Source organism: Alligator sinensis, unplaced genomic scaffold, assembly GCF_000455745.1.
Source record: "Alligator sinensis unplaced genomic scaffold, ASM45574v1 scaffold1241_1, whole genome shotgun sequence".
NCBI classification, from domain to species: Eukaryota; Metazoa; Chordata; order Crocodylia; family Alligatoridae; genus Alligator; species Alligator sinensis.
In genome coordinates, this window is record NW_005842202.1 from 4,139 (window position 1) to 22,705 (window position 18,567).

Genomic DNA, 18,567 nt, shown 5'->3' on the forward strand with positions numbered 1-18,567 from the left:
ACGAGGAAGGGCACATGCAGGGAAGGGAAGTCGGAGAGACACATGCCCCAAAACTGCGCTCTTCACCACTTGGAATGACTCCCGCAGGCTGTGAGCCTCCGTGTCTGAACCCTGAAAAGTATGGGTACGTAACTGCCAACCGGAAGAGCCTGGGAAAAAGGGCTGGCAGGAAAGAACAGGAAGTGGTTGCCCGGAGCACCCGCTCTGCAGCGGGACAATGACTGAAGCTCCTTACTGAATTCCCATGGCAGCAGCCCCAACACCCTGGGGGAAATCCAGCCCTGCTGCCCTGCAGACCGTGCAGAGAAGATGAGAAGCACCCTGGCTCCCAAAGCAACCCGCAGCTAGCCGCAGCCTTCAAGAAAGAATCACAGAATCATAGAAGTCGGGTCGGAAGGGATCTTGCAGATCTTCAGCTCCGCCCCCCTGCCTGGGCAGGAAGAAAACAGGGCTCGAATGACCCCAGCCAGGTAGGCATCAAGCCGCTTCTTAAAAACCCCCAGGGTAGGAGCCAGCACCACTTCCCTTGGCAGTTGGTTCCAGATCCTAGCCGCCCTGACTGCGAAGTAATTCTTATGGATGTCTAATCTAAACCTACCCTCCAACAACTTGTGGCCGTTATTCCTTGTTATCCCGGGGGGGTGCTAGGGGAAACAAGGTCTCCCCCAAACCCTTCTGGTCCCCCCTAGTGAGTTTATAGACGGTCACCAGGTCCCCCCTCAGCTTTCTCTTGTGAAGGCTGAACAGGTTCAGGTCCCGTAACCTCTCGTTGTAGGGTCTGCCCTGCAGTCCCCGGATCATGTGGGTGGCCCTCCTGAGGGCCAAGATGCAAAAGAGGGGGTGTTAAAGAGGGGCGATTGCTAGCAGTGGGGCCTCCAGCACACACTGGAAAAGCACAGAGCAGGAACCGATTCTCAGATGTGAGGAACTGCTGGGTCAGGGTCACAACTGCTACTGCATCCTGCGGATGTACTGAGAGAGCAGGCAGAGCTGCCCTTGTGCCAGCTTCTCCTCTCGCAAGGCTCTGGAAGATGTGCTGACCAGGGCTGGCATTGGACTGGAGTCCCAGCATGCCATGCCACGCTGGCAGGACTTGGCCACTGTCACAGGCCCGGCTGCAGGAGCAGGAGAAAGAGCTTGCTTCATGGAGCATGGGGGCATTCACTTCAACCACCCCTCTCCTTTAGCAGGGCTCGAGTCTACCCCTGACTATGCGTGAGGCGCGTGGAAGCTGGGTCGTACTACCTGGATCCCACGCGGCAGCAACAACAACCAGGCTGCAGGTTTGGAAAGAAACTTGTTCCACATCAAGTGAGAACCTAGTGCCATGTCCTCCTTTGGACCCTTTGCTCATGCTCTGAATTCTCTCTGAATCAGGCTTGGGCTCTGATCTGAGATGAGGAATCGGGTAACCGAGTCTGCAAAATGGCTGAACTGCACAAAGCAACCTCGCCCCATCCTCAGGTTACTTCAAACCACAGTATTTCACTTTGTGGCAACTGCTGCTCCGGCGCAGGACACCACAGAGAACCAACCGATGCAAGGCAAGACCTGAAAGGCTCATGTCCGCTGACCCCAGGCTGCAATATGTTCATTTGTCAGCTTAGCAGGGCTGAATCCTCCACGTCTCTGAAGGGACCAATTACTTACTGTACATCAGAAACACATGATGTGAAAGGGATTAAGCTGGATAAGAAGCAAGTCAGGTTTGTCCACAAGCGATAGTTCAACGCTGACATTTAAAGTCCCGTTTGATTCTTGCGTAAATGCCCCATTTCCCTGCATCATCTGCCTGACAAGCTCGGGCAACGCCTTGGTGTAGCAAAGAGAGAGGGCCCCTATGCTGTGGGAGACAGACAGACGTGCAGAGAACCATCGCGTTTGTACTGCAAAGTGGAGAAGGTGCTGAAGAACACAAGTGCCAAGCCCACGAACACCCAGGCACATGGATGGCTGGCTCGCACAGAAGCTCTCGGAAGGAGAGGATGGAATGTGTGTGAAGAGCACTGGTCTGCTACAGCTGCCATGCAGTTAAGAGCAATAAAACACTGTCTACCAGATGCGACGTTCCTATACGCGAGGGTGTGCGGGAGCAACCAGGGGGGCTGTGTGAGTCCAGCCCAGCTGCGATCAAGTCTAAGTGTTTCTGCAGAAATGCTCGGGGTTAAAAGGATAAGCAGCAGGCAGTGCGCAGCCCCTCCCCAGCCCTGAGAAACATGCACACAAAGTTCAACGGATCCGACTCCCTGGAATCTGGTGCAGCCAGCCCCTGCCAGCAGCAGGAGAGAGAGACCGGGAGAAGTTCAACTCCCAGCGCTAAGCAGCTAAAGATGCCTGGCTGCAGCTAGTCGCACAGTATCCAGGTTAAAGAGGATTTCTATTGTGAGCAATAAACACCGTTCTGGGCCTGGAGGGGGACGCCGCAGTAAATGGAAGAAATGCAGAGGTTTCTTCCAAGCTCTCCTATTTATTCCCAGCAGAAGGCCACCTACCGACTGCTCTAGAAAGCCTGAGCCAAACACACAGCAGTGAACAGATCCAAATCTAGTACCATGAGCCACAGGACACACCACAGCAACCCGGAGACGCTTTCAGAGCACTCCGCTAGAATTCACAGCACAAAGCACTGCCCTGCCCCCAGGCACCGGCTCCAGAATCACCTGTCGTGACCCCTTCGTCTACCAGCGCCCTGGGAAACAAATCTGTACTCTCGCACAAGAGGCAGGGAAAGGACTCCAAAAAGGATGCCAAGACACACACTGTATAAAACACCAATCTGCTCCGTCTCACTCCATTGCTTTGAAATCTGGAACCACATAAACCTGTTAACTGATTCGCTTCAGAGGCAAGGCTGAATCCAGCAGGAAGCCCGTAAAGGAACCCCCTTCCCCCTTGTGAGCGCAGCTGGGCTACAGGCTGCCCAGGCAGTTGGTCCACACAAGCTGTAGGCATGGAGGGGATGTGCTATGTGGCCACGTGTGCAGGGGAGGAAATGGAAACAAACTCCCGGAGAATATTCTTGGCCATTTCGATATTGTTATGTGCGATGACCAGTGCTTTCTGAATGTCCTGATATGAGTATCCTTGGCTCATAAGGTTCTCGATCTCACTGGAGAGCTGAGGGGGGGTGCTAGGCCCCGGCTGGCAGCTGCCGGCCTTTCGTTCGGAGTTTATCCTCCGTGGCAAAGGCTTCGGTGGCCGCTCTGGAACCTGAGTGCCATCAGAGAAACCTGGAAGGAAAAACAGGTGCGTGTTACTGTGGGGAGGGGACAAGCTCCTGCATTCACCTGCGGTCTCATGACAAGGCAGCAGTGGTACTGGCATGCTTCTCACTGCCCTTCTGGCATTGGAAAGCCTCCACAGACACGAGGCCACACTGGCCCACCCCTCAGCACTGCTGGTTGCTATACACTGCTGGTTGAGGCTAGGAATGAAGCAAGCACAAGGCTGAACCTAGTTATCCAAAGAACCCATTCAATTCTGCTCCCCAAACCAGGGTTGTTCCTCCCCCTCTGCACTAACACCCGGTGCCAGTGCAACAGTTCCAGGGGAGGCTCAGAGTACAAATGCCCAAGCTGCCAGTCGGGAAGAGGGAGCTATGCAGCCTGGTACCAGGAAGGAAGTGGTTAGCATGACAAAGGCTTTTGAAGCACCGCATGTCCAAAGTGTTAAGACAAAGAGGGCTCTAGAGGCAGAGCATTCTCTGGAGCTGCCTCACCCACCATGAGGCGGCCCGGCTCCTCAATCATCAAAGGAAAACAAAGGGCTTAGATATAAAATCCTTTTATACAGTTGAGAGAATAAGAGCTCCCTCCCCACACAGCATGAACTGAAGCAAATCTCAAAGACTGCACGTCAGCTTAAGAGCGGCCACTGGTATGTTACTGAGAGGGGAAGAAAGATGCGCTGTGTGGAACAGCACACAACCAGAGCTACCACAATAGACCGCACCACAGTGCCAGCTCACTTAGCACCCAGTGTCTGGGAGCAGCCAATACTCAGTGACTCAGAGGATGACAAAACCTCCTCAAGGTAATGCTTACTGAGCCCTCCTAAAGCACTGCTCCATCCACAGGGCTCAAAGCATTTCGCAATGGTGGGGCAGCTTCATCAGCCTCTTCACACAGTTGTGGAAACTGGGGCACAGGGAAAGGAAGGCGCTTAGCCCTATGGTTACTCAGAGCTAATGGCACAACTGGGAACATAAAGATACCAAGTGCTTGATCCTTTTTCAGTGGGGTACAGGGCAGGTGACAATGTTGCTAAGCTCTGCTGCTGTTCTCAGAGCTGGAGGGGAAGAGTGGGAGCTGGAGGCAAAGGAGTTGGCTCCACGGGTGAGTCTGCAGGAGGGAAAGCTACAACCTGAAACTTTCAGGTTGGGGTTTTGTAGCAAAGTGACCAAGACAAGAAAGAGCCTATTTGGCCTGGAGACCCTGGACAGAAAGGTACTGCTCTGTTCTGCCCCTTCCCTCACCCCTAAGTCATGCAAGGTCTAGGAGATAATCCCTCTGAGACCCCTTTAGTGGGGGAGAAATTTATGGGGGTCACTTTCAAGGGCTTGTGCCACAGCTGCCCCATCCTTTCGCTCTGACACGAACTGGTGGGTTCGGCAGGAGTCAGCCACAATGACCCTCCTCCGGAGAGTAACCTTGTAATTACGGTGCAAAATTAATCGCCGGAAGGTTGGCGGTGCTTCCCTCAAAAGCAGCTGGACAGCGGAGAGAGGAGGAGCTCAGGCAGATGAGCAGATTTCTGGGCAGCTAAAACCTGTTTACTCTCAGAAAAAGTCATGCCACCCAGAAGGACAGGCGGCGTGACCTTGGGAAGCCAGCCAGCACCACTGAGCAGGGGTTGAGATCCCTGGAAGGTAAGCTAGCTCCATCTGCTGGTAAAGAACCACCCCCAGTAGCCTGAACCAGCACAGATGTGATGAGAGAGAGGAGCACACAGGGTCATCGCTCATCCCTGTTCTCTTTGTGCAGTTCCACGTGTCTGTACTAAATACAACTATAGCGGGCATTCAACTTCCTCTCTCAGCGAGTGCAACAGATTGACCTGAGTGCCAGAAGGTGACCTGGGTGCCTTGAAGTTTAGGTGAATGGAGCAAATATAAACCCAAATATGCAAATATGCAGTGTTTTGATTGCACTCAAAGGCTTACTCCATCTTCACCCATAAGGACTAGAGGACCTCTGTAGCGCAGGATCAAGCCTGTAGCCTACAGAGGAGGTCTATGAGATGCTCCCAAGAGGTGTGACACACTGTCAGACCCTGCTGCGAGCTCCTGCAGTAAGGGCACTCACCTGTTGTAGGATCCCCATCCAGAGACATCCGGCTGAAGGCAGACGTGGCATTGGAGATGTCGGACAGTGTGCGACGTGCAAGGGCGATGGGCAAAGGCGGCTTAGGGATGTCGTAGCCATCTTCTTCATTTTCAGACTCCTCGGGGCCGTTACTGGCAGCAGCTGCAGCCAGATCCCTCTCATCTAGGAAAGCCCACAGGTAGTCAGCTCAGACCTATATAGCTCAGAGCCTTTCCAAAACAGATCGTACACTCCTTGCTCGGTCCTGCAAGTAGCTGTGTTGAGCTCTGCTGTCGAAACCCCATGTCAAGAGAGGTAAAATCCTTTCATAGGGCCTACCCATCCCTCTTTAATACTTTGTCCTACATGCACACACACCTTTAGCTTTGCAGCTTACATAGCCAGGCACATCCCTCCCTGCTCAAACCCACAGCAGAAAGCCAAAAAAAGGGACAGGAGAGATACCACACACTTGTTTTGAGTGTAACTCCTTTAGTCAGGCCCCTGGGTGTAGCTGCAAGTTATTCGTGACCTCTCTAGTGCACCCAATTAACTGGTTCTCTACAGGGACATTTAATGCATTGGTCTCATTAGTAAGCAGGGTGTCATGTTCACACATGGAATTCATCAACTTCCTCAAGAAAAGGACACACTCACCAGCCCTCCTCACAATGATCTCACTTGGGCAGACTCATTTTTGGTGACTGCCTTCCAAGAAACCAGTCAAGTCATCTTGACTAAGCAGAAGGGCTGTGACAAGAGACTGAATTTGCCTCAGTTTCCAAAAGGATCAAGATGTGAGTTCATTCTGATCCCTAGGGATAGAAGCCTCCACAGGTTTGAAAATGTTCAGTGAGAATGCCTGGTCCACTCCCAAAAATATTCTGCCCTGAGGATGGTCAGCTGTAATTGCCAGCTGGAATTACTGGGGCTAACTGGGGCACAAGCCTGTTCTTAGCCTGTGCAAATCAGCACCTTGACATGGATTCACACTAGGAGGAGAAGTGGCAGGCTTGGGAATGAGGAATTTCAAAATTTAGGTAGAACAATATCCCATGAATTAAAACGAACAGCTGGGGACAGACAACACATCTGAGCTGATGATTTCATGGCAGCCCAGCTCCCTACTGTGAATAAGCCTAGAAGACAAAACCCTCATAATACTGAACTTTCTAAGTCACCATTGGTTATCTATAAAAAAAACAAATCTTACTGCTTCTCTTCCCCACTTTAAGTAGGTTTTGTACCTAAGATCCCTCTTTGCAGTCTGCACTCCACAATGACAAAACAGTCATGCTGACGTCTAACTATTTACCCTCAAAAGCAAGTCATGCTTCTATCACATTACCTTTAAAGACTATTTCAACTTGGATTCTCATCACTTCGCTTCCTCCATGGTTTCTCTCAAGGTTGCTTTATAATATGCATGGCTGCCTACTTACCAAAAATGTTTGTGATCTCTAAGCTAGAGGATGCTGCCTGCGACTGAATGTTGTACATCGCTTCATACGTGCAGCCATCAGCTTGCCGGTCACACTCCAACACTCTGCAAGAAAGAGGAGTTAAAAAAGTTTCCCACCAGGAAAGAAACTGTTGTTTCCTCAGCACTTTAGCCCATGATACAGATCCTTCTTGACTGCTTGCCCTGACAGGCAGCACATTGCTTTCACTGCAATACAACAGATCAGTTCAGAAGAACATTAACTGGCAGAACTGGAAAACGAGGCGGCAAAGCTGTGAATGGAGTTTTGCATTTCCATGCCAGCTGATGTCAAAAGCCTAACGGAAATGGACGGGGGTGATAAAACAATGCCATGTATGGCTAACATCGGGACTCTAAGAAAGAGCACTGTTCACAATTTGTTTCCTTCACTGCTCTAGTCTATATCTGGTCAGCATCAGTGGGGAAAAGGCAGCAGACAGAGCAGCTGGGTAAAATCTCAGCCACAATGAACAAACATGTTCCTTTGGCCCAGTGTGGTTTTGCAAGCACTGTGGAGACAACAGGAGTCTCACCGTAAACTCTGGGTCATTTCCAAAGGCAGCTTGAGCTCTGGTTTTTGTCCAGCTGGACCTGGCGGCACCACAGGCAGAGAGGACGGCGACATGTATTCAGTGTCTTCATCACTTTCAGACTGTTCCCCCGGCGGCAGTTTTGGTACAGGCAGTGGTCTGGGGCAGACGGAAGAGGATCAAAAGCAGGTGGAAAGTAGTGAAAATTCAGTTAATGACAAAATAGTGACATTGTCTCTAACTCTCAAAGCCACAGCAAGACTTTCAAATTGATTCTGGCTTTCTGGAATTCTGAGCCGTCTGGTTGCAAGACTCCATTAAACCCGTTAGCAAAAGTCTTGTCCAAGCTACATGGTGACTGTGCCAGATACACATTTCCCAGGCAGGGTTCAATTTCATGCCTTGGGCCATGTCTCTCTGCAATAAAAAGGTGCAGCCTTACACTGAGATATTTACTGCGGTATCTAACGTTTCTGGGACTGAAATTATACACCAGGCTGTCTAAGAATGCACCAAGTGCTGGGCAATTCCCATTTGGTTTGAAGTTCCTATTGGTAGATCTACACCTGAAGATCTCTACACGTCTCTGCCAAGGGGGTCTGCTGTACACGTGCTTTCATATTCTTTCAGAGATTGAATCCCCTGCTCATGCCATCGGAGCAGTGTTGAATTCTAACTCTTGCACTGATGAGTACTGAGATGTGAAGAGACCCACAATTACATCTGTGCCCCAAATAGAGCCTCCACTGAAAAGCAACACACCTGGCAGCTAGAGCGTAGATGGCATTGGCAGATGAAGAAGGTTTTATCTTGGGGTGCTCACACTCTGAGTTTGCTGGAGGTCCGCTGTTCAAGTTCTGCAAGGTGAAATTTAGGTTACAAACCCCAGTGAAGTCAGCAGATTCAGACAGACATGAATGGCTCGTCATCTCCTCGTAGGTACTCCAAAACACTGATTTCAAGAAACCTTGTCTCTGCAAGCGGATTTGTTGACAGCTAGAAGTAATTAATTTGCTTTAAACCTCTGAGACAGAGGAAGGAAACAATCAAGGAGAGCGAGCCAAAGGAATTAAGACAGTCTGGGTAGCATTTCTTTTTGACAGAAGCATATGGCACCAGTGTAAGTGAAATAATACAGTACAGTGGTGGAAATAAGAGTCTCCAAATACAGACTCCAAATGTCCACTGGCATTTCTTACACATTGCATGGGATACATACATTTTAAAAACCACAAATGTGCATTCCCCTCCACCCCCAACCATCTCCTAATACAATCTTGCTTAAAACACAACTGGCCTCAAAGGAGTGACCACAGCACAATGGCTATTTAATGGCAGCTCAGAGGCAACTCTGCCTTACTCCCCTTCCTATCCAGCAGGTAATATGCATACACATTTTAAATAATGACTGTTCAGCTCTGTAAGAGCTCAAGTCTGGCATAAGTAGTATCCCCTCCCTCTCCACTCAGATGGGGAAGCACTGCCCAACTGGACCTTACCGTCGTAGTATCCAGGCTGAGTGTACTGCCATGCCTATGTACGTCAGGTCTGGAGTCCATCAGAGAGGGCAAGGAGAATGGGAGCGAATGGCGGTTTGTCAGTTCTCTACCAGCCCATGGGTCATTAGGGCTGAGAGCTACGGGAGGTGCTTTTGGAATGGGCCGTGATGCCCAGGGCTCCCCTTGACGGTTGGAGGGCACTGGTGGTAATTTGTCTCTGACAGGACAATCTCCTGGCGTACAGGGTAAAGGGCGTCTCTGAGGTCGGCTCTCTGCCCCAGTGGAATGTGGCCTGTCTGGAGGAGGCGGAGGCGGGAGATCTCTCAGTGTCGGAGGTATCGGCAAAGGTTTATCCTTGTGAAGAGAACTGGGAACAACCTGTGAGACAGCAGAAGCCACTTGAAAATGCAGCTTAAAAAGCAGAAGGCCTAGCCCTCTCCCATACTCCAGTTAGGAGCTCATCTATGAGATATTAATTCTAGACTCACTGCATAAAACCCCCAAATGCCCTCCTTAGACTTTTAGAAACAAGGAATTTGCACTAAACCCCTAGGTTTGACTTGCTGGAAATCCTTCCTCCTGTCTTTGGGAAAGCGAAAGGGAAGAAGCCTTTACCTTGGACGTGGTTCCTGGGCTGGAAGCCCCAGAGGAGTTAGATACTCGTTGCTGCAGAAGGTCTAGCCGTGGGGGCACCGGGGGCAGTGAGGCCTGTGGAGTCATCGAGAATGGAGAGGGAGGGCGCTCCACCTGCAAAGAGAAAGTCAAGAAAATGACCCGGTGCCGAGCCCTTGAGAAGCTGCCCCGGCACAGCAGCAGGCTCCTCATGCTTTCATGCTCCACTTTGGCACCGCACCCCGAACACATCAGCATATCCATACTGCGTGTGCAAGGAAAGGTGACGCATGTTCTGGCTGCAGCATGTTGGGGACAAACCCTGTTAAGTCAGCAGGACGCCCCAAGCTGGCGCTCTACCCTACAAGCACACATCCAACCCACCTCTCAGACACTGGCATTGTTTTTCTGGACCAACTGCCTCCCATTTTTTGTGTGCATTTTTGAAGCAAGCACATACTGTGTTCACCACCAGAGGGCACGCTCCACTGTATCAGCAGACAGGGAGCGGGATTACATTTGAGAGGTGTACAAGATGCCCCTCTCCCAAAATCAGCGTTCACTGGCACAAGAGGGTCTCAAAGCCTTCATCCTTCTCCTTGGATAAAGTGTTTCACCACCTGGCACATGGGAAAAGTGCCCCCTTTTTTCCTCACCCTTACAAAAATCACTTGATGACAGAGGATGGCACTCTGTGACGCTGAGACACTGGGCACAGCTTTTACATGACTGGCAGATTCCAGACCACTTGTCTACTGCAAACCACAATCAGGAGTCACCCTGCATCAAGAGAGTCAAATTTTGACTCCCACGGTGGACAATGAGGGCACCCATGTCCAAGACAACAACACTGAACTTTACATGAGCAATTGTACTGAGAAGGAACCAGTGTGAAAGTCAAAGGGGATTCTGATCATTATTCAGAAGGTTTCTTTAAATGAGAGGAATCACCCTTTTATAAAAAGATGATACTGATTATTGAAAACTAGCCAGGTTCAATCTCTTTCCCCCATGCATCAGAGCAGCTCCGGCTGCTGACTGGTGAGTGGCAACAATGAGCTGACAGGAAAAAAAAAATCTGCACAGCAATCCATAAAGGATGCAGCCTTTGCATGCATCTCCCCGGCAGGAAGCAGCACTGATGGCCAACAGTCATCCCATCTTTATTACACAGATTAATCAGGCAGCGTATTAAAAGATGACAGTCAAATCGACTTCCTCAGCAAAACGGCCTGCCCGGTACCCAGTTCAGTCATCAGCACCTTGGAAAGACTCCGTTTCTCGCTGGCTGCTTCTGCCCATCGCAATGGAAAATGGCTCAATTTCTGCTGATAATGCTGATTGCAGATAATAAATCAAAAAGCAGCATTGCTCAGCATGCAGAGAAGTGTTATAAATCTAGGTTTTACATTCTGGTAGATCAACACAGCTATTTTGTTCTCCTAATGGCCTGGACGGTGCCCCACTTTCCATGACAACATAATGTCACAGCATCTGATGAAGCAAGCCTGCTGATTATGGAAGCTTATGCTATGCATCTCCGCTTTAGTCAGTCTATAAGGTACAAATCTACCCTGACTTCAGACTAACACAGCTAACTACCTCTCTCAACATATAGAAAGTCAGAGATATGGCATGTGGCCAGTAGCACTGGGCTGGACCTCAGTCGCTGTACGGCCACATTCACCATCTCTGTGTTGATCATGAACCTGGGCTACAGACTGCCATTTCTGCCCAGGGACTCGGCAAATTGAGCGGACCTAGGTGAGCAAGACAAGAGACAGCCCAGAGTCTTCACCTCCATGATACCACTGTCTCCAGCAGCACATGCCCTGCGGCACGTTTACCTTTGCTCCAGCCAATTCTTTCATTATGAAGAGGGAATCATCAGCTCTGTCATCATCATCATCGTCATAACTGGGTGAAGGAGTTCCTTCTGCACCTTGCCGCAACAGCCCTCCTCCTCCTCTAGGATCGAACGGGTCGACTACGATGGGCTCTGTGCCTTTGATTTCACAACGGCAGAACGGACAGCCCTGACCTTCCGATTCCTGTGAAGGAAGGCAAAAAACATGAAGTGATTTTCCACAGCCACTGTTATGACAGAAACCAAACCCAGGGACTAGAACTTATATACAAAAAAGTTGAAGCCTTTCATCTGTAACATCTTTTTGGCAAATGCACTTTGGTGACGGGGATGAGGGACAGGCAAATTAAAAATGTGCTATAAATACAGCAATGAACTTCTCTGGAGGCAACAGAGAGACAGTAAAGTCTAATGGGTAGAATCAGTTTTGGACAGAATTCCAGCCCCTATATCCCGTGGGGACAAGTCTCTGGCAAGCTTCATTCTTGTGCTTCCTTTGCAGCCAGGCACTCTGGAATTCCCAGTTTGCAGATTCATTAATATGCATTTGAGGCTGTACCTTTAGCGCCCTCCTTAATTCTCGGTACCTGCGAGGATCTAAGTGGGACAGAAGATATACCATCTCCCAGGAAGGTCAATCACAGCTTGGCTTTCCTCACCTGCCACGAAGTGAGACAGGAAGTGCACATCAGATGGCCACATGGCTCAATCTTCACATCCTTGTCATTTTCCGCACAAATTTTACACAGCTGGAACGTGGAGCCCATCTCACAGTACAATTCGTATTGTTCCTGGTGGGAAGACAGATAGACGTAACTGATTCTGGAAAATAACATGCCTTGTCGGTCAGAGCTATAAGAAATCCAAACCAAGAGACACAGAAAAGAATCATAACATCCAAACCCCAAACCAAAGCCCAACAGCAAGAGACACTTTCAGAGACTCCACTGTAATGCTGGCCCTACTTCAGTCAGGCTCTGAAAAAATGGGACTTGAAGCCGTCCTAAAAAGCCCTGGAAGCCTTTCTGACACCACAGCAAGCCAGAGACAGCACCCAAGGAGAAAGGAAAACATCTAACCAAGAGCAGGTGCAAGAACCTCTTGCAGCCCAATTTCTCCAGACAAGGACCTTAAAACCCATCAGCTCTAGATCAAGGCGAAACTTTGTTTGATGTTTGCAAGCCTTCCTGCCCACTCCAACCATATGAAGAGTTTTAGGTCTCTTACCAGATCCATTACAGTTGCCTTAGAAGTGATTGCTAGTGTATGATCTCCTTGGTAACAGAAGTGGTGCATTCTAGACTAGAGCGTACGAGGCCAGGAGGTTGTGAGAAAGCAGAATCCCCTGCTCACCTGTGTAACTTTGATGTGGTCCTGAGGCGTGGGCTCACACAGACCAGTCAGGTCAGGGTTCTGATTCCGACCGTCGGGGAACAGATAACTAGGGGGAGCAAAACACAACGTGCAATTTCTTTGAGGGGAAAATGCCCGTGGAAACCCAAGTTCTTTCCTGGTTTCACTTTTGCTAATGAACAAATCATTCTTTTTCAAAAAAAAAAATAAAGTTGGCACTTGCAGGTTCCCAGCCTTCTCTTCCTATACTGCCCTTTCGTAAAGCCTCAGGGATAAAATTAACACCCAAAAAAGAACAGATGTCACAGTGCTAGTTTTGGTGTCATCAGAGTGGCATCAAGGCTCAAGAAGCAAGACTGATACCCAAGGTAGTCACCAACTTCTAACAGAGATGAAGGGAAGTCAGATAAGCAAGGGGAAAGAGAGTTCTCTGTAAGAACACTCTTGAGAGTCAAAGTCCCTCCTCTGGATCCCAATGCAGTAAGTTATTAGGCGTATGAGTCACTCCATTGACATCGTGGGAATTACTCACATCAATGCAATGTTTTGCCGAATCAGGGCCTAAATAGAAAGGAAGGTAGGTACTTCCTCACAGGAGCTCAGCAAGTGCTTACTGCCAACTTGACCTCAGCAGGATGTTGCCTGTACCAACAGGCAGAATGGCATATGACTGAATCCACCAAACACGGTCTAAAACCCATCTGCTTCCAACAGGGCAGAGACGGCACTCTGACAGGGAAAGGGGAGAGCCCCCAGCAAATGTTGCATTGCAGACACACCTCAACTTGCAAGAGGCAGAAAACATCACAGTGAAGTACTTACAAGCCTTCCCTGAAGCCATCGATCAGTGCTTGAAAAAGAGGTTTGTTGTGGGGGATAGTCTGCAGGATGTTCCCATCTGCGGTGACATAGCCGATGGCCCACTGACCAAGGCGGGTACAGCTCAATCGGAAAATGTAACTGGACGGAGAGAAAGGAACACAGCCGTCAGTTTGGCACAGGTCGGCCAAAACGATTAAGTGCCCAGGAAACAGCTCTGTTGGGCTCACTCATGATGGAGATAAAGAAAAGCAGGAGGAATGGAAGAGTTACACCAACTTTCGCCCCTTCACCCTCCTGCCAATCCAGAGGAGAATGCTGCGATCTGATCCAAGTGGATGAAACATCAAAATACTCGTATCAGGGTAAACTTAATCCTTTGCTGCAACGAAAATTAGCATCCTCACACACGTTCATTCAACAAAAAGATGATAGGGCTTCTATTTTTCAAAATACTTGACTGTTCCTAGGAATGAGAGGTATCGGCTTCTCTCTTCCTGAGTTGGGTGGGAGGAACTCTCTGCTAGCCCAGGTGCAATGCAAATTAAAAGCAACGTGGACTAATGCCTTGTGTTGACCCAAGCTGCCTCTGACACATCAGGTGCTGCATTAACAATGGATGAGAGGAGTTAGTGAGAAAGAGCCCCTGCTTTCAAGCACTAACCTGCCAGGCTTGTGAATGAATTTCTGAAGCCTTGCTTTCACTTCGTCATATGTTAAGAACGCCATATAGCCAGGATGAGTCACTGCTAGGCTGTTCCAGTTCCTGAGCAAAGAGGACCATGGCTAAAGAAACAGTAAAAGAAATATCATTAGTTCTGCATTTCCAAGAGGTACCAATATAGACAACTGTCCTTAATCCGAAGTCAGCCCATCCGTCAAAGAACTGGACTTCCTTTCCACTGTGTCCAATGTATGAGCTAAAACCAACTGACAGCCAGCAGCGCTAGGACTCGAGTAGACAACACAAAATAGCATGGCTTCACTGACACAAACCATGCCAGTAGGCAAAGTACTAGCACCACAAACCGGAGCACAAAAAGCCAGACATTTGAATTATGCAGCGTTTCAGCTGGAAAGGCGTTAACCCCTTCCATCACAAAGGCAGAGAGAAGGACTTTTTGTGGCCAAAGTCTGGTAGCCCAAGACTCCCTTTCTCAAACCTCGCCAACAGCTTGTACAGAGGCTAATCATGGAATCCATTTCGAAGGAAAAGGAGCAAAAAAGTACTAGTTATTTTTAAAACAGAATTTAGGGATAGCAGTGTTATCTTCTACCATTGCAAAAGCATGACTGATTATCATTCTTGGGGGAGAAGAAACCGAGGTGTAATGATTGCTGTTATCTTTTGCTGCGTGCCAGAGACGAACTATTCAGTTTTGTGCAATTCACAAGTGGGAAAAACCCACCTCTGCTTTCCCAACAGAAGTAAGGGCAGGCAAACTTCAAGTTGAGTGAGAATGGTACATGGGTGTACTTAATAGGTGTTGAGCAGAAACTCTTGTCAATAAGCTAATCAAGACACAAACCCCAACCATACAGTCTTTAACAACCAGCAAGAAAGATGTCATTCTGCTCAGAGGAACTGGCCCAAGAACAGATAATAATTGTATCACAGCAATCTACTCACAAGTGAGTTATGGAAAGAACAGGGGGGTTAGTAGACCCGGGACCAAGCACCAGAAATCATGACTGGCCCCAGTTCTCCTGCTGACGGGCTCCAAGAAAGTGTCTTAACCTCTTGGCCTGGTTCTCTGTCTGATAGCAATACCTAACCACCCACTCACCCTCAGCAGAGCGTGATGGTAACTATTGCCTGTACAAGGTTCTGAATGAATACAGCCACAGATAAATGCCAGACGTCACTGTGAACAATGCATATGAAGAGAATAAGCTGAGCAGTTTGCAGTGCTAAAAATTATAAACAATTCCTACCCCACTTTTTACATACTGTAGTTGCAAGAAATCCTGAATCAGATCAGACCCATTGCAACACTGAACATGGGAACTTTCCAGCTAGACATATCTTAATTACAACCCACCCTATCACATGGGGAAAAGGCATGTCAGAGCCAAAGAAAAAAAGCGTTTGTTCTTGGAAGTCTCCTATTGCACCATCAAAAGCTCCACTCTCAAGCTCAGTTCTGCCAGTGACTCAGATTTTGTTCACCCTATATTAATACTGATTCGACAACAGAGGTGTCTGTATCATACAGAACACACAATGTTTATGTGACATTATGGTTTCAGCGGGTCAAAAGCCAGGAAATCAAAAGTTCCATGTGGACACTCCTTTCTGAAAACGCCCCCACGGAAAACAAACAGCCCGCCCGCCCCCCCCGAAATTAAAAAGGGCACAGGGGAGGATGGACTGATAAACTAAGCAAGCTTCACATTTCCTGGCTCACAGGAGTTTGTGTCACTACTTCAGTTTAAAAGTGACCTTTAAAGGGGGAAAAACTGATGCAGGGAAGGATCCTGAGAGCATGCTGCAGTTCCCATTTATTTTTAGAGAATGTTTTTGTCTGTAGCAAGACGTTACACAGGGTTACTGCACGGCAGGATTCAACCTGTTATTGAAGCTTGTATGGGGACAAGAAAAGCAAAGGCGGTCCAAGTATTAACTTGCTTGTTATGGCTTAAGCAAGTGCGTCTCCTGAAGCAGCCTGACACGTCCCTATCTTACGCATTCGAGTGACTTGCGTCCCTTGGCCCATACCTGAAAGAGTCGCGTAAAAATATCAAATTCGAATACTGAAATGTAGTCGTTGCACGTCAGGTCGATGGTTGACTTCAGGGCCATGGCCTCTAACCCGGAACTGATGGGATGTACTTCATGCAAGGCCTGGCGGAAGCTCTTCCACGGAACGATAGTCCTGGCAGGGGATAAAGGGAAGGATCAGCAAGTGTGGCATGACTGCTGGGAACCATCACCATCTGATGCCAGAGCTGTGCTGCATGCAATGTATATGCCCCATGAGGAAAGTTAGGAAGGGCAAAAGCAATTTCACCATGAGAGAGATTTACTCCTGTCGAGAGCAAGGGAGAAACTTCTCTGCAACCCCAGCAGTAAGCAGGAAAAGGGCCATTCTCCAGGTCACCGCCCTGCATGGCACAAGTGTGGTACTGCAAGCCCAGCTCCGGTCTCCCTTTCCCCAGTCCCATCAGCGCCCACAATCCACACTGCAGCAAGGGCAAGGAGCAATGTCACCATTTGATCTGCTTCCTAATTCAGCAGCAGGAGCAGTCCAGGCCAGTCTCTCAGTAGGAAAGACCAAAACAGTCAAAAGACAGCACACAGCTATATCTGGAGAGATGATTAGTCAGACAGTGAAGACAACTGTGGACCAAAATCAGAAGCTCCAAAGTTCAGCTTTTATTTTCTCCTTTTGAAATACAGAGAGGGGAGAAGTCCATAAGATACACGGCAAGGGTGTACCACATTTCAGACCCGTTCCCACCCTCCACGTCCAACAGGTTTCATTTGGACTTCCACAGTTTACGTATTATTACTTTGAATTGGACATCTGCTAACATCTACGTCTTCATTAGGCAGAAGACGCTGTCCCATTCAACTAACACTGTAATAACAGATGCTGGTAGCATTCATTTTGTCAGCGTTTTGTTAAATGGAAAAAAAAAACTTGACACTTCAGCAACTCTCCCTAAATATATTCTGTTGCACTTGTCTCCTCCCTTTTATCTTAACATGGCCATTACGCAAACGGACAGGAGTTCAGAGAAGCTGGGATAAAAGTCATTCTGAGATCAGGACGACTAACTGGAAGAAAGTCTGAAGGAACTTAATGTAACATTTTGGCTAAGAGACAACTAACCTGAGGGATGTGGTCACAGTCTCCAAAGAGGAGGAAGAATAAATTTGCATAGTAGCACATGAGATTGTCATGAGGAGTAATGGGATTCAGTTAAGAAAAGGAAAAATTTAGGCTGAATAGAAGGGAAAATTTATGACAGGAAAGCAGCCTCCTCAGGAAAGCAAGGAAGCCCCATCACTTGACACGCTAGAACAAGACTGGATAAGGAACTGGAAAAATAGAGAGTAGGGAGCACTGTGGACTTTGGAGAGGAGATGAGATGACTTAATGGGTCTTTCCCATCACTAATTTCTATGATTAATCCAACAAGGGCATTTGTGTTCCACAAAGCAGAAGCAGCATTTTTAATACACAGGATGTACGTGTAAGTGCTGATCTTCTCTCTCATATGAAACACGCTGAGAAACTTACTTTTCCCCAAAAGCCTTTCTCCAGAATTCGGCAGCATCTGCCTTCGTGATCCGAAACGTGTCTCCCTGGAAGAGGCCGTTTGGGAAAATGCCTTTCAGTTCTGCCAGCATGTGACTGAAGATCAGGGACAGCTTTGTCAGGTTGCGCCTGCAACAGATCACAAAAGCAGAAGTTAGAGAAATCAGGCTTTGCCCCGGGTAGGACAGCCAGAAACGCGGCTTGAAGAAATCCAGAAACTACCTCAAACCAGGAAAAAACCTCCCTTTTAGGAGCATTTCGCAAAGAGGCAGTTGTTGCTTTCAGCCCACGTTGTCTAATGCACAGCAGGTCGCAATGTGATTTATATTTTCAAACACTTATTATCCTCCCTTCACAACCACTCCGAGGTAGGGAGGCATTTTGGTCTGTTTTGTGGATGGGAGGCAGAGGTTAAGAGATGTGCCCAAGGCTACGCAGCAAGTCAGGAGGCAGAGCAGAATCAGAATCCAAGTGTTCTTGGCTACACGGCCTGTGCTCCATGTCTTCCACCATGGAGCCTCTAAGGGGCATTATTTTTTATCTAGGGCCACATCCAGCACTCCCCAGGTAGCTATATCTTGCATGAGAACATGCTCTTTTCCCCCTAAAAGGCTCAAAGTAATTATCTTCCTGGCTGACAGCACGAGCAGGGACGTTAGGGACAGCTCTCTGCTCACCAGTGGAAGGAGCATTCATTTGCTTGCTTCCTCTCCCCGCTCTTCTTTATGAAGGACGTGCTCCCCTTCCCATTCCTAATCACCAGTGCTCAGGTCTTGGAGTTGCAGGCTAGGCTGCGGGGGATCCCTGCCCCAGTGGCCTCACACATTTGAGAGGAG

The 18,567-nt window shown here is 48.7% G+C and overlaps 1 protein-coding gene across 2 annotated transcripts in view; it reads right to left on the reverse strand.

Moving 5' to 3' along the window:
- Positions 1-693: 693 nt before the first annotated feature.
- CBL (Cbl proto-oncogene) overlaps positions 694-18,567 on the reverse strand; it is a 36,649-nt gene continuing 18,775 nt past the window's right edge. Inside the window, exons 2-15 of one of the 2 annotated variants that reach the window (XM_025207642.1) lie at positions 17,714-17,860; positions 16,186-16,342; positions 14,131-14,252; positions 13,470-13,607; positions 12,648-12,735; positions 11,954-12,085; positions 11,275-11,478; positions 9,431-9,562; positions 8,816-9,193; positions 8,079-8,173; positions 7,320-7,475; positions 6,746-6,849; positions 5,304-5,486; positions 694-3,230 (exon numbers count right to left, since the gene is read on the reverse strand). In XM_025207642.1, coding sequence (XP_025063427.1) covers positions 2,965-3,230; positions 5,304-5,486; positions 6,746-6,849; positions 7,320-7,475; positions 8,079-8,173; positions 8,816-9,193; positions 9,431-9,562; positions 11,275-11,478; positions 11,954-12,085; positions 12,648-12,735; positions 13,470-13,607; positions 14,131-14,252; positions 16,186-16,342; positions 17,714-17,860 — 2,302 coding nt within the window. In that variant the 3' untranslated portion in view covers positions 694-2,964. The remainder of the gene's footprint in view (positions 3,231-5,303; positions 5,487-6,745; positions 6,850-7,319; positions 7,476-8,078; positions 8,174-8,815; positions 9,194-9,430; positions 9,563-11,274; positions 11,479-11,953; positions 12,086-12,647; positions 12,736-13,469; positions 13,608-14,130; positions 14,253-16,185; positions 16,343-17,713; positions 17,861-18,567) is intronic. The other variant, XM_025207643.1, reaches the window with a different exon arrangement.